This window comes from Dipodomys merriami, unplaced genomic scaffold (genome assembly GCF_024711535.1).
Source record: "Dipodomys merriami isolate MVZ:Mamm:240054 unplaced genomic scaffold, mDipMer1.0.p SCAF_3, whole genome shotgun sequence".
Taxonomy (NCBI): domain Eukaryota; kingdom Metazoa; phylum Chordata; class Mammalia; order Rodentia; family Heteromyidae; genus Dipodomys; species Dipodomys merriami.
Genome location: NW_027204492.1, coordinates 32,165,174 through 32,186,454, shown reverse-complemented (window position 1 = coordinate 32,186,454; position 21,281 = coordinate 32,165,174). Strand labels below are relative to the sequence as shown.

Sequence of the window (21,281 nt, the reverse complement as noted above, 5' to 3'; positions counted from 1 at the left end):
GTAATTAAAAGAATTATCTATGAAATGAGTTAAAATATTTTAAAAGTAAATATATATGTGTGTCATTTCTAGTCTGATAGTTTGGCTTCAATCACATAAAAGGAAGTGATAAAATAGACATATCTGTTTCTTTCAATGCTGACAGCATCTGTTGTGACAGTTATGGAATTGGTGAAAAAATAGAGTATTTTCAAAATTGTCAAACTGAAACAATTTTTTCCTACAAATTAAATAAATGTACTGTGGAAATTCACAAATGAGTGAACAGATTCCAGGCAAGTATTAAGTCACTGAAAGTCAGAAATTACTTCTTAAATGTTGTCTGTAAATTTTTGATTTCTTAAATCACAAATAATTTTGTCTTCAATTTTTGTAAGTCTGTGTGGACTCAACTCTAAGAATGAGGTGCATATTTGCGATTCATTTAAAGAAGTAAAGAGACGTGAATGTCACACTTTATATTAAATTGGTAATAACAAATAGAATCTAATTATAATCATCCTTAGGTGTTCTGATGTATCTTTTTGTAAATTCCACACAACATAATGTCAAATATTTACAGAAGAAAAACATCTGAACCCCAGTGACTTAGAGCAAGAAGGGGCATAGGTTTTCTACTGTGCCTTTAGAATGAATGCAGACAATGAGCCCCAAAGGGAGTCAATAATGTATTCTAAGACACACATCAACTAGGTGACAAAACTATAGACTCTGAACTCAAATATGTGTATCCTTCTGGCCAGCTCAAAGACCTATAAGCTAGAGTACTGAATGATACTAAGATTAATTACACATTACATAAATAATAAATTATACAAAATAATTTTGATTTTGACTCAATTTTCTGTATTATGACACATTTTAATTTTGTATTAATGTATTATTTATATATATTAGTGATTTTAGTGATCTATATACATTTTATGTTAATAAGTTATAGAACAATAGCAGGGATTGCTTCATCTTCAGGTGGAACAGCAAAACTACAGACTGATCCTACAGCTTCATAGTGGCTTGCTTCTCCTTTTCTATAGGAGTTTCTAAACTATGAAACGAAGAACTTTTGGAAGGATGAGGAGTTAAGAGTTCATTCGGCTGTCCAGATGTATCCAAGTACCCAGTTATTTGGCAATAAATACATCTGGGCAACTGATTGAACTTTTCGCTTTTCATGACTCAACTGGAACTCTCTACAACATAACAGCCTGCTAGATAATCCTGTTTGCAATGTCTTGATGTAATGAGCTAGGGAGTAAGGAGCATCTATGTGTAAATGTGAGTGGGAATGAATTTTGGTACAAATCTACATTGAATTGCAAGTATCTTGACAAAAGAAGTTATTTTACTGCTGGGAAGGTAGATCAGTGGTAGAGTGCTTGCTTTGCATGCCTGAGGCCCTGGGTTCGATTCCTCAGCACCACATAAGCAAAAAAAAAGTTATTTTACTCTACTTGTAAAAGTAAAATCAAACTAATAGAAAGGTTTGAAACATTCCCATCAGTGGTATTTATCATATATCTACCTCAAAAGTTTGAGGTAACTGTATGTTTCCACATGCTTGAGAATAGCTAGCAAATGCAGGCTCATATGATTCACATGATGTATGTATGTATGTATGTATGTTCATATACATCGCGAGAAAAAGCCATATCATGCTATGTCTTTAAACCCATCTCATGTATTTCCACCAATCTCTACACAATTTCATTTTATTCAGAGCAATGATCACTATTTGAAACTATCTTATCTATATATTTACATAATATATGAGCAAGAGCCTCATTCATCTTGTTTCTCACCATGTACTCACCATTTAATGATTTGGCATAGTACCTAGCATATAATAGGCAATCAATAAATACTCAAACACATGAAAGTTGTGTTGTAACAACGTCAGCTTTGCAAATGAGTTTGAATAAATTTCCAACACAGAAATTTAGCATACAGGTTCTGCCATAGATTTTCTCTTTAAAAGTCTTTAGATCACTTGCTATATAGATACTTACACTGAGATAATTTAGGGATAGTTCTGCTACTCTCTATGGAGAAGGCAGCTTCAAACTACTGGCATGTTGCCCATTAAGACAGAGCCTCTAAATACCTGTTACTATAACCATAGAATAATAATAATATTTTTCACTACCTACTTTAACTGTATTAATTTGGAAAATGTGAAAAACATATAATCCTGCACACTGTAGATTTTTAACTGTTCTATTAATTCTCACTAAATTTGACAGTAGTTAATGTCTCAAGAAGCTAGGGAGGTAGCATAGTGGTAGGACACCTCTCTAGCATGTGTGAGGCCCTGGGTTCCCTTCCTAACACCTTAATTCTTTCACAAAATATATGAAACAGAAGCATTTAGTAAACACAAATAAGGTAAAAAGTTTCATTTCCATCCCAAGTCCAGGGAAAATAATACCTTTGTCTCCACAAGCACTTGCATTATTTGGAGCAGAAAAGTAGAGAATAAAAGACTGACACTAGGCCTGATTTCAAATTAAATAGTTACCTAACATTTATGGATGTAATGCAATGTCAAGGACAGATGTAAGTCTCATGCAGTTAATGCTATCCCACTTCATTTCACTGAAGTCTCACTATGGAAAAGGAATTATAAAAGAGCCTAAGATATTTAACTGTATATTCAAAATTCTTAGATTTATTCATACTATGGATATTATGGAGAAGCATCCAGTTTTATGCCTGAAGCATTGTATTCCAGGTAGGTCCAGTAAAAATGTAATAGGTTACCTATTATTAACTTGTGGTATAGATCATATACTCAACTTAATAAGGAATTAATAATTTCCAGTGAAATCTATTAGCCTAGAGCTTTTTGCCTGAAATAAAATATATAAAATATAACTGCTGAATAGTGTAAGGTTATGAAATTGCCTTGCCCAAATATTGTTCTGAAGAATATCAATTGTCAACTATATGGAAATGTTTTCAGTATAAACCTGTTTAAAGAGAAAGCTCTAGATTATTTGTTATAAATTTTCCAGTCCTGGGCTGGGAAGGTGGCTCAGTGGTAGAGCTCTTGCCTTGTCTGCATGAGGCCCTGGGTTAGATTCCTCAACACCACATAAGCAAAAAGAAAAAAGCTGGAAGTGGCGCTGTGGCTCAAATGGTAGAGCGTTAGCCTTGAGCTGAAGAGCTGAGGGACAGCGCCCAGGCCCCAAAGAAAGAAAGAAAGAAAGAAAGAAAAAGGAAGGAAGGAAGGAAGGAAGGAAGGAAGGAAGGAAGGAAGGAAGGAAGGAAGGAAGAAAGAAAGAAAGAAAGAAATTTTCCAGTCCTAGTAGTTCAGTGAATTCAAAATTATACAATTAATTAAGACCTTACAATTGAAGGCAGAAAGTATGAGTTTGGCTTCATAGAATACATTTCCAAATGAACTCACTTTGTTGGGAGATCTTATATTTTCTGGTCATAGAGAAGTTTTTAATTCCAAAAGTTTATAGATAATAATCAAAATCATAAATATAAATCACCATCAAAATCAGAAAATTTACTATTGTAGTCAAAAGTGGATTTTAATATGACAAATGTATGCTTTATGAGAACACACATTTGAAAACAGAAGTAACACTCCTACAATATTCAATAGGTATAAAAATAATTTTAAAATTAAGAGTTCTTTCCAAATTGTCATCAATCTGTGCAGCATTATTTTTCTAGGACTAATCTGAACATTTTTTACTAATTCATTTTTTATTTTACCATCTGCTAAATGTTTAATGGGTACAATACCAGAGGGAATGTTTTGATCAGAATGATCATGAAAACTATATCTTTTTTTCTTTTCTTTTCTTTTTTTTTTTTGTTGTGAGGGCTGAACTCTGGGCCTGGGTGCTGTCCCTCACCTCTTCAGCTCAAAGCTAATGCCCTACCACTTGAGCCACAGCGTCATTTCCAGCTTTTTTTTCTGCTTATGTGATGCTGAGGAATCGAACCCAGGGACTCATGCATGTGAGCAAGCACTGTACCATTGAGCCAACTTCCCAGCCCGAAAAGTATATCTTTTCATAGATTAATTCACACCATCCAGTTTTGCTTAAAAGATCAGGAGAAATACTATTATGCATCTTCTTTTTAAACTCATCAAACCACTTCCAGTAAAGAAAGCATAAAAATTACTTTCAGGATAGAAAATGTAATTGAACAACTAATTGAAAACCAATCTTTCTCAAGTGCCAAATGAATTAGAAATGTTTAGCTTCAGAGAATGCAACAAAATAACCTGTTTTTACAGTAAACCTGTAAACTATCCTCTCTAGACACAATATTAACAAAACCACACTTCCTTAATTTTTAGGTAGGGCCTTTTGACTCCACATACCTTCAACTTCTGCAAGTCTCTTCTATTACCATCCCTTCAATAAGCTAATTACTTTTTCAAAAAGAGCCTCATTTTTATTAAACTACAAACTAGCAGGGAATAACCCACACTAACCAAGAAACAAATGACTAAAAAATTCTCAACACCTAAATCATCACTGGTTAGTTAGTAGTTTGCTGAGAAATGTGGTCTGCACGAATAGGAGACTAAAAATGCTGCTAGATCAAGAAGTACTTTAAACTGTAGGATTTATGGAGATATGTAAGTCACAGTAAAGGAAAGTTGTCACTGTACAATAGTGATATTTGCTCATTATTATATCATCAGACTTTTAGAAAATTTAGCCATGACATATCAGACCTTAATGTTTTTACTATATTCAGTGGTGTTTTGTTTATCATTTTTACTCAGCACTTGACTAATGACTATGAAAAAGTACTTATATACAGTTCCTTTACTCAGAAATTAGTCTTTAAGACAAAATCATGAAAAGGGAATGTTGGTATCAGCCTTTATCGCCTGAAGAATTTTTACATTTTATTTTTTTTCACTTTAGAGATGATTATTGATTATGCTGTTTAAGTATTTTGAGTTTGAATTTTATTTCTAACTTATCCAGTGGAGATCTCATATTAATTCAATTATTGTCAAGTATTCACACTATTTGAATGACATATGCTAATGATACATGTCATATGCTGACACAATAAGCATAAGTTTCATAATCATTTAAATATAAATTTGTACTTGGAAGTGTCACATTAATTAAGATTATTCTGCAGTATCTTGCATAAAATTACAACATTGAAAAATAATACTTGTTCCCCTTCTGACCTTAGAAAAGGTAGTTTCTGTTATTGATGTCCAGAAATCTTACAATGGTTTAGAGATGGCATGAAAAGTTTTGTTACTTATGCTATAGAAAGAGATAAGAGATTGGTCTAACTAGGCACTTACCCATCCTAAATCTGTTCCTATTATTCAACCTATGTTGCTCAGTCAAAACAGAGTTGGCTCATTGATTTTAGGGCCACTGATCATTTTTTGTACATAAAGTCATGTAAATGTGTATATATGTTTGTGTCTCTCCTTCTCTCTCTATATATAGTCATACACATATGCCATTTCATCAATATAGACATATTACACATTCATAATTTTGAAAGTCTTATAATTCTTTAATAAAAATAAATTAATTCTGTCAGTATCTGACAAGGTTTATTTTTGTGTGTGTGAAACACTTATCTATCCAAATTTGAATACAGGAGTTCATAGGCACTTTTTTGTGTTTAAAGAATGCTGAGAGTTGGCTGGGAAGGTGGCTCAGTGGTAGAGTGCTTGCCTTGCATGCATGGGGACCTGAGTTCGATTCCTCAGCACCTCATAAGCAGAAAAAGCCAGAAGTGGTGCTGTGGCTCAAGTGATAGAGCACTAGCCTTGAGCTGAAGAGCTGAGGGACAGCACCCAGGCCCAGTTCAGGCCCCATGACTGGCAAAAAAAAAAAAAAAAGAATGCTAAGAGTTCTACTGAGATGGTAAGCTGATTACACTTATGATAATTTTGTGCTTCTAGCCTTTACATCTTGAGAGATTTTGCATACCTCTTCCCTTTGTGTACAATTATTCACAGATCATTTCTCATTTATTTATTTATTTTTATTGTGAAAATACTGTACAGAGGGGTTACAATTACATGGGCAAGATAATGAGTACTTTTCTTATCAAGCATTGCAGCCTCCTCCTTTGTTTCCCCTTCCCATCCCTTCCCATCCTCCCCCCGCCCCCCCACAGAGCACTTCTTATTGCAAAATATTATCATATGAAATCAGTTGTTTGAGGAAACACATAATGGAACATGTTCGTGTTACATAATGGGATATGATTTGTGTTACATAATTTATTATATTAAATATCCTAAAGTGCTTATGAACACTTGTAGAGTATTTTTTTCACATAAAATCAACTTTAACATAATTTTGAAGGTAATGGTATACCATATGCAAGGCCTCAGTTTTATCCTCAGCATCACCAAAAAAAAGAAAATAAAAGAATGAAAAATTTAACAACATAGGAAAATGTGATTTTGCCCTCAAGTTATTTTAGTTCATAAACTGGTGATCTATATACAGAATAAACTTCTATGATACTTACTTTTTCTATCTAATTAATGAATTGAAACTTAAAAATTAATTATTTGCCACTTAATATTTCTATCTATATTTAAAGGAAAATATAGATACAAAAACTATGACATTGATTTTTTTCCCTGATTCTGGGGCTTGAGTTTAGGACCTGGGTGCTTGCTGTCTCCTGAGTAGTAGCTGGGATTATGGACTTGAGACACTGGTGCCTGGCTCAGTTAATTTTTAAGAGGTTATAATATTTGAGTAATAATGGGATTCTACCATAGCTGAGAATGTGAATGATAAAATGTTTCACAAAATGATAGATCAACCAAGCTATGGCAAATATGATTTGTTTTTCTGTTACAAATTATTGGAGTAGAGTTTTATTTTACCATATTTGAGACTTTTAAATTAGTGTAATATTTGGACACTTAAAATAACTATTGAAAAATAGTTACAATTCTCCTTTTCACATTAGAAAAAGGAAAAGATTTTCTGTCTATACTTGAATGTTAAGAAGATTAAAGGTAAAAGATATTGATATTTATTAGTCAGTGAGCATTTCTTTCTGTCATTTATTTGAAGACTTCCCAGAACAAAAGGTATTTATGTGTTGGCTGGCAGGATTTTATCTTATACAAACAGCCTAGCAGTTTTGTTGTTATCACTGTATTCCACAAATTATTTTGAGTTCCTGAATATTAGAAGGCCCAATGTTATGTGTTTGTTGCAGAAGAGGATGATTATGTGATATACTTTTGTACTTATAGTATGATAGAAGTGAAATGTCAAGATTGAAGAACAAAGAAGAGAGAAAACATTAAATTAGTAGTTTGACTAGAAGAGTAGTTCTATTAAGTGAAGTGAGAAACAAGGAGATGAAGTTTATTCTAGAAAAATTGACTTCCAAAAGTCTAAAAACCACCAAGGAAATATCATGAAGCTAGATTTTCATTTTTCATTATCATATTCCTTGAAAACATTTATGTCAGACAAAATTATCTTTAACATTATACCATGTTCTCAAGTCATTCAACTGTCTTTCTTTCTGTCTCTCTGTCATACACACACACACACACACACACACACACACACACACACACACACACACACACACACATATCCTTGCATTGAGAGCACAATGAAAATATTTCAATATTAATTCTTAGAATGGGTTTATAATCTCAGAAAAAAAATATATGTGTAGTGTGGGAAGAATGTGTAATAAAAATCCCCAATACTAAATAAACCTTTTAAAAATGCAAAACAGGCTTAACCACTTTATTCTATGTTAGTCTATGCAGAAAAAGCAAAGGATTTCTATGGTAATTACTAGAATTCACAGTGAATGTTCTGACAATATTTGTTGTCGGTGTGAAGACTGATAGTGATATGGTCACGAGGAGTGTAGCATGGATTCTCAGCAAGTTTATATCCAATTTAATTTGCAGTACTTTAACAATCTACTGTGGAAATCTCTGTAAACATCTGCTAGGGTTTATGGTATAACAATTCCTTGAAAACTAGCTTACAGAAATACAAAGTATTCACTCTACAATTATTTGATAAGTAATTTGAATTTCATGTTTTCTTACCTTAGATATGTGTTAATCAACAAGAGAAACTAAAGAGTACTACTTCAATTATCCAGCACAACTGATTTTTTGTTTGCAATTTTCAATATTGTTCTATATAATCTTTATTAGATAATACACTATTAAGCTGCTCACTTGATACATAGAGTAGGTGTATTTAATATAATAAACTTAATTTATTTACTTTGGTATAAACCAGTTGTTGCTGCCCTCTGGAGAATATTGTTGCTTAATTCAGATTGCTTTATTTTGAAAAAAAAACAAAACTAACACTAGGAATCTCGTACAAAATATGATCATTTTATAAAGCTTTTTCAAATTTATGGCTTTTGCATGCTACTAAAAAATGAATCTTTTTATTTTAGGCTAGAGTGCATAGGTTTTCCAAATGGTTGCAAATTAAGGATATATTTTAAAATTATTTTGTGATCTTTAAGTAGATATACAAAAGGGATTTCAATTGAACATACAATTGATAAGTACAATTTATCTTGGTCAATGTTCTGCCTTTTATCATTCTCCCCCCATCTCTCCCAACCCCACCCATCATAATTCTTTCTTCAAAACATTGATTTGAAGGTATATTTCCTCCACTGGGTGATGATTTAGCAGAATTCCAGATAAATGAAGCCTATACAAGAAATTTTAGAAAAACTGATAGTTTTAAATTTGTTGAAAAATTGCAATTTTGTTGAAAAAAGTGATATTTCTTGATTGCTTCTACAATATGGCATATTTATCCTTTTACTAAATTAAGTTTTCACTGTTTCCTATAAGTGTATTTACATTTATTGAAGCCATAAAAGTTATTTAAATTTAACTAATTTTTTTCTTTCCTTTTTCTCTCCCCAGAAAATGAATCCAATCTGTTAAGTTTCCTTTTCTCAATTTTCCACTTGGGTTGCTGAATACTAAAGCAATCATGGTGAACCTGAGGAACGCGGTGCACTCATTCTTGTAAGGACATTGTTACCTCTTAGTTTCATTTAAAAAATAGCTTTATGTTTGTTTATACATATAAAACATGCTTCTATGTGACCAGGGACATATAGCTGATAAAGTATTATGTCAAAAAATAAAGTACTGAAACTTTTGGCAAATTTTAAACACATGATTGGATAAATAGCAAACCCAAAATACTTCCGATTAACTTCGAGGATAGACTAGGGGTGTAGCTCTGTAGCAAACAGTGGTCTTAGCATGTCCAAGACCCTGGGTTCAATCCTCAAAACCAAAAAGTAAAAAGTAATCTAATAGCAGAAAGGAAATATACTTTAAAATTTACTGAAGTTCTTTTATGACACGTCTTTTTAGGACTTTACATAGATTATATCAGTTAACTTGAACAACAGTGCTAGATCATCTCTGTAATCTTTCTGATAAAGGAACTGATACCTTAATAGATTAAGTGACAGATTTAAAAAATCATAGAAATCATAAGGCCATAAGCCAAATAAACGGAAAGGTTAACCAAAGTTGAAAGCAAAATAACTTGTCTCTAATTGGTCCCTTTAATAATTACTATTTATGCTAGTCATAAATTTTGATAGAATTTTTTAAGAGATGTAGTCTCAATACATGCTGGGATCAAGCAATTCTGCTGCCTTAGCTTCCTGGTTTGATGTTGATTTTTGAATCATGTATTATTTTTGATTATTGTCTATTGTTTAGAATACCAGGTAACTTTGACTAATAAAGTTATTTCCAAGTAGGTATCTGAATATATTTTCTATCCATTGTACAATAATAGACAAAATATTTTTCATGTTGTCTTCATTGTCTTTACAATGTAGAAGCATATTAACATGGTATTAAGAATGACAAGGTATTTTTGGCTATCTTAGGCATTTAAAAGAAATAATTCTTAAATATGCTAGAAAATTACCATACTATTTTGACTTAGGTTTAAATCATGCCTACATCTTTTTAGAATAAGTGTTCCAGCTTTGGTTCAGAAAGTATATGCACATGTATATGTTACATTATGGATATGACATAATTTTGATAGCTAAAATTAGCTAGTTTTGCCACTCTAAATTTCTCTGATAATATTAATGACTCAGTCATTAAATCATTAACCATTGACTTACTAGTCAATCAAATGACACATGTTTTCTCTTTATAAAAACAAAATTTCCATTTCAAAGAACAAGTAGATGAGATTTAAATATTTATATGGAGAAGTCATAGACACTGGATGTTAATATCATTATGTTCCAGTTCTCCAATTCCAAAAAGAATCTTCCAACTTCTTACACAGAAATTCTCTAGCTTTATTTATCAGGTCTTAGAAATGAGAGTGAAGGAGAAAAGTTGACAGCACAAGGCATGAAATTGTAAATATGAGAAAGCAAGAAAAGTTCCAAAAGAACTGAATATGTACTATTATCACAACCCTCTGTACCTCTTCTGGACACTTTTCTGAAGTTGATCTTATAGCAACTTTTTTTCTTAACTTTCAATCAAAAATGCCAAATTCTAATTTTCTTGAAAGGTCACAAAATTCTTTTATTCTTTGTCAGCTGTCTCAAAGGATATTTTGAAGAAATTAATGTTTAAAAAATAAAAAATAAATTATTGCCACAAATCAAACAATTTGAATTGAAGTGAAAGTTTAATAACCAGTCTTTGAGATCAGTTCAGTTTCAGTTAAGGTCCCCAGACCTGTGACTTTCTTGGCTGTATTGTCTTGAGAAAATTTACTAATCTCACTTAACCTGTTTTATCATATAATTATTCAGTATAGATCAGTACTAAACTCATGTGATTGTTATATGTAATCAAATAACATTATTCAGATATATTTCAATAAACTAAGTGCCTAACTCATAGCAATCATTCAGGAAAAGTATTCTTTGGCAATAAGTAAATTCTGAGGTTTAATTAGGAGAGTAGAAATGATTGGAATAAGATAATCACAGTAGTTAAAGGAAAAGCAAATATATTATATAAGTAATGCAGTGTATATAATTATTCTAATGGGTACCTAATTGGGTTTTTTTTCCTTCTTCTTAATTTTCAGTGTGCACCTGATTGGCCTATTGATTTGGCAATTCGATTTTTCAGTGAGTCCAGTGGCTGCTATAGTAACTGACCTTTTCAATACCTCCGATGGTGGACGCTTTAAATTTCCAGACGGGGTACAAAACTGGCCAGCACTTTCAATCGTGGTGATAATAATCATGACAATAGGTGGCAACATCCTTGTGATCATGGCAGTAAGCATGGAAAAGAAACTGCACAATGCCACCAATTACTTCCTAATGTCCCTAGCTGTTGCTGATATGCTAGTGGGACTACTTGTCATGCCACTTTCTCTGCTTGCAATCCTTTATGGTAAGTATAGTGGAATTCATTGTCAGTTGCAGATTATACCATAAAATCATGTCAAATATCATAATCAACACTCATCATTCATTATTTTACCTATAGTAATGGCAAAATATAGAAAAAAGCAAAATGTATGACAGAAGGAATTGATGGGTATATTTGGATTTACAAAATAAAGAAGTTAGAGAGTTTTCAAAAAGCAAAGCAGACATTTTATAGCACGTTGAAATTAGACATAGATACACTGTTCCCCAGAATGGGACATTGACAGAAACATCCTTAGATCTGTATTCTGGACAGCATACATACTATTACTATTAACAACTTGTATGCTGGTACACGTTTGCTTAGTTTTACAACTAACTCTTTTAATGTCCATCTATATTACTGGTTGAAGAAAAATATTATTATTTCCAGGTTTCTATAACAGAAACTTAAAAAACTTCTTTTTCTAGAAAGCACTGACTTTACTTGAACTCACGTTAACTGACAGAAGTATCAAAGGCTTGACACCCAGCATCCCTTTTGTGCCAATCCTGGGGCTTGAGCTCAGGGCCTAGATACTGTTCCTGAGCTCAAGGCTAGTGCTTTACCACTTGAAACACTGCACCAGCTTTTTGTTTATGTATTACTGATGAATCGAACACAGGGCTTCACGAACGCTAGAAATGAACTACCACTAAGCCACATTCCCAGCCCTCTCATTTATTTATTTATTTATTTATTTATTTATTTATTTATTTATTTATTTATTTATTTATGTCGATAATGGGGCTTGAACTCTGGGCCTGGGCGCTGTTCCTCAGCTCTTTAGTTCAAGGCGAGTGCTCTAACACTTGAGCCACAGCGCCACTTCCCAGCCTTCTCTTTTATATACCTTTGGTCTGAGCATTCTTTTTTGGAAACCCACAAAACTGGAAAGATTTTTTTAAAAACTGTATTATTTATAAGACAATTAAGATATAACTCTTAGGTAAATATTCCAAAAATATGTGCAGGAGTTATACAGCAATAACTTCAAATCACTGAAAAAATAAATTTAGGAAGACTCAAATAAATTGAGAGATAGATCCTGATTATGGATAGAAAAATTGATTTTCTTAAAATGTCAGTTGTCATAGAAATGATCTGTAGATTAAACAGTTTTGTAATAGGAATGACTGTTTACAAAACCATAATTGCATAATAAATAAGAGCTCATTCAATCTCAATGCAGCTAACAAATCTTAGATTTGATTTTTTTATTTGGTTTAGGAGACCAGGTCACACTCATTTTCTCTATTTTAGCTTGGAATGTTTTGGGTTTTTTTGTTTTACCCACCAATGCCAATGTGGCATTGCCACAATATGGCAACTTACATGGCTTTTAAAGGACAGATTAAATTAGTGAATTTCAACTTGCCCTGAATCTTGAAAACAAATGAATAGTTTTGCCTCTGTTAAATGCTATTTGAAAGCACTAAATGTGTAGCTTTTACCCTATCATTGGTCAAATTATTCCTTGCTTGAGTTTATTTCCAATTCTATCCTACCATTCTTTGTGTGTTTAAAGTGTCACGTTTAATCTATTTTGTTTCCATTATTCTTAAGAAATTAGAATATTACCCAGTATCTATTTAGATAAATAAGTTATATAAAAATAGGTTACTTGACTTAGCAGCATTGTGTAGAAGCAAGTATTTATATAAGTTGCAGAGCTATAATAGTGTATAACCTTATAAAAAGTGATAATCATCATGGCTAATATTCACTTTTTCAGCTGAACTAAATAATTTAATCTGCCCATATCACTCGAACATATGATAGAACAGAGGAACAAAATAATAAGAAACTTGTGTGAAAGTTCGCATAATTAAGATAATGTAAAGGAAGTTTTTTTTTTTTATTTTCATTTATTTTTTAGGTAGGGTTCCACTATGCTGCCCAGGCTAGTCTCAAACTCCCAAGCTCAAGTGATCTTCCCTCCTCAGCTTCCTGAGTAGCTGGGATTAGAGGTGCATACCACTGTGACCAGCTTGAGAACAGTGATTTTAAACTAAGGCTATTTGGACTTTAGAGCCTATGTTCTGTTTCTTTTTTTTCTTTTTCTCTTTTTTTTTTTTGTTGGTTGTGGGGCTTGAACTCTAGGCTTGGGCGCTATCCCTCAGCTCTTCAGCTCAAGGCGAGCACTCTACCGCTTGAGCCACAGTGCCACTTCCAGTTTTCTAGTGGTTTATTGGAGATAAGAGTCTCACGGACTTTCCTTGCCCGGGCTGGCTTTGAACCATGATCCTCAGATCTCAGCCTCCTGAGTAGCTAGGATTACAGACATGAGCTACCGGTGCCTGGCTATAGCCTATGTTCTTAAACAATAAAATAAATATAAGACATATTGCTATCCTTTTCAAAGAGACAGACTTAACTAAATATCTACAAAGAAAAATGGCACACATAATCTAAACACCAATATGTTCTGTTTTATCATACAGAAAGATTTATACCCATCTAATTGGGAGATAATGAACTAAGAATGTATTACATGATTGCATTAAAACAATGAACACAGTTCAGAAACACTTCACTGAGATAGTGAAGATGGCTAAATCTTGAAGTACACAATTTCATTGAATTGCATTAATGTCAAGATCTTAACAGTTGATATTTAAAATATTCACAAAATATTCATGAAAATGAAGTATCATCTATTCCATGATCACTTATTGAGCATTTACTCTATACTAAGCAAACTTTTGGATATTTTGGTTAATATACAGCCTATAATAACAGATTCCTGCCCTCATGAAGATTATACATTTCTTACTTATGCTATGATTTACTCAAGGTCACATGATGAGACCAGTAGAGTGAGAAGCCAGGTTGTACTCTAGAGTGTTAAAAGTGGAAGGAGGTGAGCCTATAGTTTTAAAAAATGACTTCAATGAATTGTCAGAAGGGGAGTTAGTTTTGTGAATTGGTTCAGTGCTTCAAATTGTAGCTGATGTCCTTGTATATCATTGAGGTATTTAGCTCACAGGGCATTTCAAAATGGTCATTCTTATTCTTGCAAAATGGAAAGACTTGGTTTTGCAACAATGTACTTTAGTAATTACTTCAGTTTAAAAATATTCTTATTGCTATAATTGCTGTTATTGTTATCATATTCTTCCCTTGAGACAGTCGTTGACTTCAAACTTCTGAGATTTGCTATGGTAAGATGGAAGATTCCCATTTAGCCTCAACTTTTATACAACACAGAACTTTACAAACAGACAATGATTGTTAAATTAAGAAGTGTCAAACTGAAACTACAAAGAATCAGACAAGCACTTATAAAAAGGTATCAAAAGAATAAAGATGAACTAGGGAATTCAGTATTTCAAGAATGATACTATAGTGACTTCTCTTAGGTTTCTCTTTTATCTCTTCTGTGTCTGAGCCAGATCTTGGAAAGGTCTGAAATTCAAGATCACCAATAGGTATAGATTTTTTTAAATGATCAAATAGGTTGTTTTCATATATGAGAATAGAATAATAAAACCTACTGAGATTCTTGTAGGAAGAGGGGGAGTATGGAGTCATAGAGGGAGGTGAGATTGATGGTAATACATTGTATTTACATGTAATACATGCACAATGAAATCCCTTCTGTATAATTAATGCATGCTAAAGCAACAACAACAAAACCCCAAGTAAACCAAAGTAGATTTAACAAGGACACACAACCCCAGTAACAAGCAGTATTATCTACCTAATGCAGTGGAAACAGTGAAATCTAGGTGCAAGATTGAAAGCTTTTTCCTAACAACAAATAATACAGTAAGATAGGGATAAGAAGTTGTGATATGTCATCACATAGTAGGATTCCTGTCAAGAAAAATAATGTACTGTACATTTCAAAAAGTTAGTGGAAAAGATTTAGTTTGGCTAGTACTCTATTGCTTGAACCATACTTTCAGCCTGACTTTTCATTAGTTACTTTACAAATGGAGTTTAGTGGACTTTTCTGTCAGAGCTAACCTCAAACCACCATCCTACAGATCTCAGCCTTTTGAGTAGCTAGGATAACAGGGGTGAGCCACTGGCACCCACCTAAGATTTTTAATGTTTTCACCCTAGAGAAGTGATCTTTTTTGAGGAGACACGTGTGTTTGATTTTAAAATTATGTACATGTACATCACATGCACCCTCTTAATATATACTTTATATATTTTTTATTATTTATTTTTTTGTCATGGGGCTTGAACTTTGGGCCTGGGCTCTGTCCCTGATCTCATCAGTTCAAGGCAAGAGCTCTATGGCTTGAGCTACAGCTCCATTTCCGGTTTTCTAGTGGTTTATTGGAGAGAAGAGTCTCATGGACTTGCCTGTCCAGGCTGGCTTTGAACTGTGATCCTCAGATCTCAGCCTTCTGAGTAGCTAGGATTATAGGCATGAGCCACCAGAGCCCTGCTTATATTTTATATATCAATTAAAATTAAGTTAATTTAAATAAAAACGTGGTCGTTGTGCTGTATAAATTACATGCAAATAAAGCCTTTCAAAAACAAAACAAAACACTATCATTAAGTAATATCATACTGAAAGTACTAGCCATTGTAGTAATGCTAAAAGAAAAAGATGTAGATTGGAAAGGAAGAAGTAAAGCAAAACTGTTTATATGGGTATATATGATGAGAGAAAAATTCTAAATATGATACAAAAACCTCTTAGAACTTATAAGTGGGTTCAACCAGGTCACGGGTACAAGACCACAACACAAAAGTCAGTCATATTTTCATGGTAACAATAGTTATATGGAAACAAAAATTAATATTTAATATCATGTACTGTCATTCAAAAGAAAATGCTGCAGTGTAAATGTGATTTAAAAGATATATACCTATTTTCACATTTAGCATTGTAAAATGCTTGTGAAATAAATTAAAGAACTAAATAGATGAATAGATATACCCAGTTCACGCATGGGAAGACTCAAAACAGTAAACAACTACTAGTTTGCTAGAATGGCCACAAATTAACTGGTTTAAAAACAAATTGATATAAAGCCCTTGTACAACTAATTGATACTAATTCTGCCCATAATCCAGAATAATCTCTCCATCTCAAAATCCTTGACTCAATCACACATGCATGGATCCTTCTTCATTGTCATACAGCCTAACATTGACACTTTCCAGGTTTTAACACATGGCTATTTTTTTGTTGTTGTTGGTGAGGCTTGAACTCTAGGCTTGGGCGTTGTCCCTCAGCTCCTCAGCTCAAAGCTAGTGCTCTACCACTTGAGCCACAGAGCCACTTCCGGTTTTCTAGTGGTTTATTGGAGATAATAGTGTCATGGACGTTCCTTGCCCGGACTAGCTTTGAACCTCGATCCTCAGATCTCAGCCTCCTGAGTAGCTAGGATTACAGGCATGAGCTACCAGTGCCTGGTTACACACGGCTATTTTTAAAGTGTCTAAAATCTCAGTAGAAAGAAAAGAACCGACTTTGATAAGGTGCAAAAAACATAATGAGACATTTCACTGTAAAGACTATGCAGTTGGTACATTGATACAGAAAATTATTTTTATAACAATAATTACACATTAGAGAAGTTCAAATTAAATCCAAATGTTATATGAATAAATAAATTACAAAATTAAACCCATATTTTTCTACTTATTTCTTACTTATTTGCTGTACTAGGGATTGAATTCAGGGCCTTACATATGCTAATCAAGCACTCTACTTGAGTCACACCACCATCCCTTTCTTATTTCATTTATATTTCTTTGTAGGGTCTTACATAGTTGCCCATGCTGGCTTCAGACCTTGCTCTTCCCTACTCTGCCTCTAAAATAGCTGAGGATAACTGCGAACTACAACACCTATCTTGCATTTTGAGATGAAGTCTCAATAATTGTCTTCCCCAGACTACGCTCAAACCCCAATTCTCCAATTATTACCATTCAAGTAAATTGGATTATTAATGTGTGCCAACAACAAGCTCATTCTTACATTTCATTCATATCTCAGATATTTCCCAAACAACATTAATTCTTTCTAGCTACAATTTTAATAATAGCTCCACAATCTTTGAGAACGTAATGAAACACAAATTAAAAAATAACAGCAAGGGGCTGGGAAGATGGCTCAGTGGAAGAGCGCTTGCCTTGCATGCCTGAGGCCCTGGGTTCGATTCCTCAGCACCACATAAGCAAAAAGAAAAAAGCGGGAAGTGGCACTGTGGCTCAAGTGGTAGAGCACTAGCCTTGAGCTGAAGAGCTGAGGGACAGCACCCAGGCCCAGAGTTCAGGCCCCACGACTGACAAAACAAACAAACAAACAAAAAAAAAAAAACAGCAAATTCAAAATCTGTAAGGTCAAATTTTCACCTTTCCTTAATAAATACTATTACATTTGTACAAGTATTAAAATTATTTAGGTAAATAGGATACCATATTTCTAAGGCTTAACCACTTACATATCAAGGGTTTTTTAATTTAATTTTATTGTATTTTAAAGGTGATGTACAGAAGGGTTAGAGTCACATAAGTAAGGTAATGAGTACATTTATTGACAAACATTGTTACCTCCTCGCTTGTGCATATCAAGTTTTTCAGATCAGCTGTTTTGATTTCTATCCTTTTCTTCTACAAAAAAAAAACACAAACATTTTCTGGTTTCTTAGCTGAATATGGTGAGAATCTTTGAATGATGGAGTCCTTAGAGTAGACATCAAGTTGCCTATTTTGCTAAACTATCATTTACTTTTTATTATCATACAATGTTTCTACTAGTAAAACCTTTTAATGTTAACACTCAGTCTACCTCATATTCATTTAAAATTAAAGCATATGTGTATATAAATACATTAAGTTTATATAGTTAAACTATTTGTCATGTCAAATGCATCTTTAAAAATATTTAATGGAGAAATGTAAACACAGATCTTGCAAGTTGAAAATGATCCTTGCTCTTGATATTTTTTATTTTCAAAATATCTAATATGTATTTTTTCTACAGGGCTCACTTTATTCCTTCCAACTCCTTGAATCTTTTCTGCACATAGAGAGCCCTATGGCACCATGCATGCCTGAGGGACTAATATCTTTACTCTCTCTCTCTGTCTCTGTGTCCCTATATCTTCGTCTCTCTCCTAACAACTTCTCAGTACAGTTCCTGAGCACAGGAAACACAGAACTTATTCTTACCCATGGCTTTCCTCAACACAAAATAAGCTCATTGCTAATTACTCAAGGGCAGCAGGAAACAATGCAATGCCATTTAATAAATTCATTCATTCATTCATTCATTCATTCATTAGTTCTGACCACTCACTAAACTTCGTGTCATACACAATGAGATTCAGCAGCAACACAAAAAAGACACGGTTTCTTAGAATTTACCATCTACTTTGAGAATTTAAAGCAAGATCTAGGTGGCACCTTTCCTTTGCAAACTCATAAATGCTGTGAATAAGTAATAAGTAACAACTGAGAAACAAATACCCTTCCCAGAAATTGGCATAATATAGTATGCTGAATGAAAATTTTAGCTGCATAAATCATGTATCTGTCAGTCCAAATAACTTTGCAGAATTCAACTTATTCATCATCATTACAAATTTCCCATATGATTTGTAATAAATGTATCACAAAAAAGTGTTCAATAGACAAGGTTCCAAAACACAACCTTCATTTTACCAGTCCTGGGACTTGAACTCAGAGGCTGGGCACTGTCCTTGAGCTTTTTTTGCTCAAGGTTAGCACTCTGCCACTTGAACCACAGCACCACTTCCAGCTTTTTCTGTTTATGTGGTACTGAGGAATTGAACCCAGGGCTTCATGCATGCTAGGCAAGCACCGTACCACTAGGCACATTCTCAGCCCCACAAGTTCTTCTTGAGAAAATTTTTACATACCAATATTTAGTATCACTTGAGGAGAAAAGGATTCTTAAAGTGCCAAACCTCCATCTAGATATTATCGAACAATATATGCTGTTGAACACTCATGAACATACAAATTACCACAATGGAAATACATTACTATCAGTCCTCTATTGGGTAGCCATGATTTATTTTCAAACAATAACATGTTTATCATTTATTAGTAAGTCCTCAACCAAACAAAGTATTGAGGGTATTTGGAAAGGAATAGTTTTCTTACCTCACTACTAGTGGGCAAATCAAGCAATCAAACATCTGTGTGAAAAAATAAATTTTGTAAGTCTAGGTTGCTTGGGTGAGAAAATGTATCATTAATTTTTAGCAACCTTTTTTTAGATCTTTTTTTATTGTGAAAATACTGTACAGATGGGTTACAATTACATGGGCAAGATAATGAGTACATTTCTTATCAATCATTGTAGCCTTCTCCTTTGTTTTCCCCTTCCCATCCCTTCCCATCCTCCCCCCACCATCAAAGTTGTAAAGTTTGTTTTTCCACATAACGACTTGTACATCTCATTGTTTCAATGGATCCAGCTGTATCCCTATTTAAAAAATTTGTTTTTTCCCTTCCCCTCCACAAATTATACCAATATAACCCAAGTGGGCCTCAAATTTGCAATCCTCCTGTCTCATCTTCCCAAATGCTGGGATCACAAGCAAGAACCACCATTAATTGTAACATTTTTTTCTTACTTAAAAAGGAAGCAGATTCATTTTTTTTAAATACACAGTTGATATATGCTGCCATTTTAAAGAACTAAGGGAATTGAATATCAGTATAATATGTTTAATTATAGCTTTTGGTTATTTTTCAATATTTGGTATTAAGACTAGTAGTGATAATTACTTAAATACTTATTTTGAATCCTATGTTCATCTGATTCAAGAAATCTGTTGATAAGAATAAGCAAATATTCCTGTGAAACTTTTTAAAGGGTTAGTTGTTAGCAACTAACATTTATTACATTCTCTTATTATAAAGATAAAAAATTAATATGTATGAATCCTGTAGTTAATAAGTGGTGAAGCCTATCTCTGTCCCTTGAAAGCTGGTTTTATATAATCCTAAAGATTAAGGGAGGTCTATGTTCCATTTGAAATGAAGATACTAGGTCAGCTGAGCTTATTAAGAAAATTTCATGTGAGACCCAGGCAGGTGAAACTAAAACCATTTTCATAGGATATACTCAATAAGTAATTTTGTTTTTCATATGAAATAATATAGACTCAGAGAAAAGGAGAGGGGCATAAAAATTTTACTTTCTCCCTAGGATTGTTGGGAGAATGAAGGGACAAAAACTTAAGATGTATCCTATGTATCATACAGCATACTCAGTAAATATTGGCTCTCATACATCCATGTCATTGAGAACTAAATTGGATGTTACTATGTAAGTGAAAGCATTTTATTAAGATATAAATAGGGATTATTATAATAAAACATACTAATATTTAGAGAACTCCAGTAATGTGTCTAATGCTTTATAACTTAGTAGTAACACTGATTATTAAGAATGAACATAACAAATGTCAAAAAACTTGCCATGAATTTAAACATGTGATCAATATCATTGCCCTGGTTTCTTTGAATTAGTTAACTGATGATACAAGAAAATCTTCGTATAAGTAAGTACTACTAAGTAGAATGTGTCTACCTAAAGCCATTCTAAAATTGGAACAATTTTATTTGTATAATGGTGCTTCCCCATCCTAGGACATTTATTCTTGCTTTTTGTCTAAATCAGATAGCAAAGTAGTTGTTTCTTTTGTCTGTGTTCTGCCTGCCGGTGAATTTTGTGAACTTTACAACTTTGTGATTTGACCACATTTTAATAGTGCATGAGTTCTGAGTTGTCACGTTTTCTACACTTCTTATCTTCTCATACCTAGCTGGCTTACTCATGAATATTATCTTTCTGACCCCCTAGAACTATGAGACCTTTAGTTTGTGACAGGCCCCATAACTGTGTGCA

The 21,281-nt window shown here is 33.1% G+C and overlaps 1 protein-coding gene across 1 annotated transcript in view; it reads left to right on the top strand.

Annotated features, from left to right (window-relative positions):
- Htr2c (5-hydroxytryptamine receptor 2C) overlaps positions 1-21,281 on the top strand; it is a 189,452-nt gene that overhangs the window by 103,839 nt on the left and 64,332 nt on the right. The window contains exons 3-4 of the mRNA XM_070038972.1: positions 8,918-9,022; positions 11,088-11,401. Of these exons, the coding sequence (XP_069895073.1) occupies positions 8,988-9,022; positions 11,088-11,401 (349 nt within the window). The 5' untranslated portion in view covers positions 8,918-8,987. The remainder of the gene's footprint in view (positions 1-8,917; positions 9,023-11,087; positions 11,402-21,281) is intronic.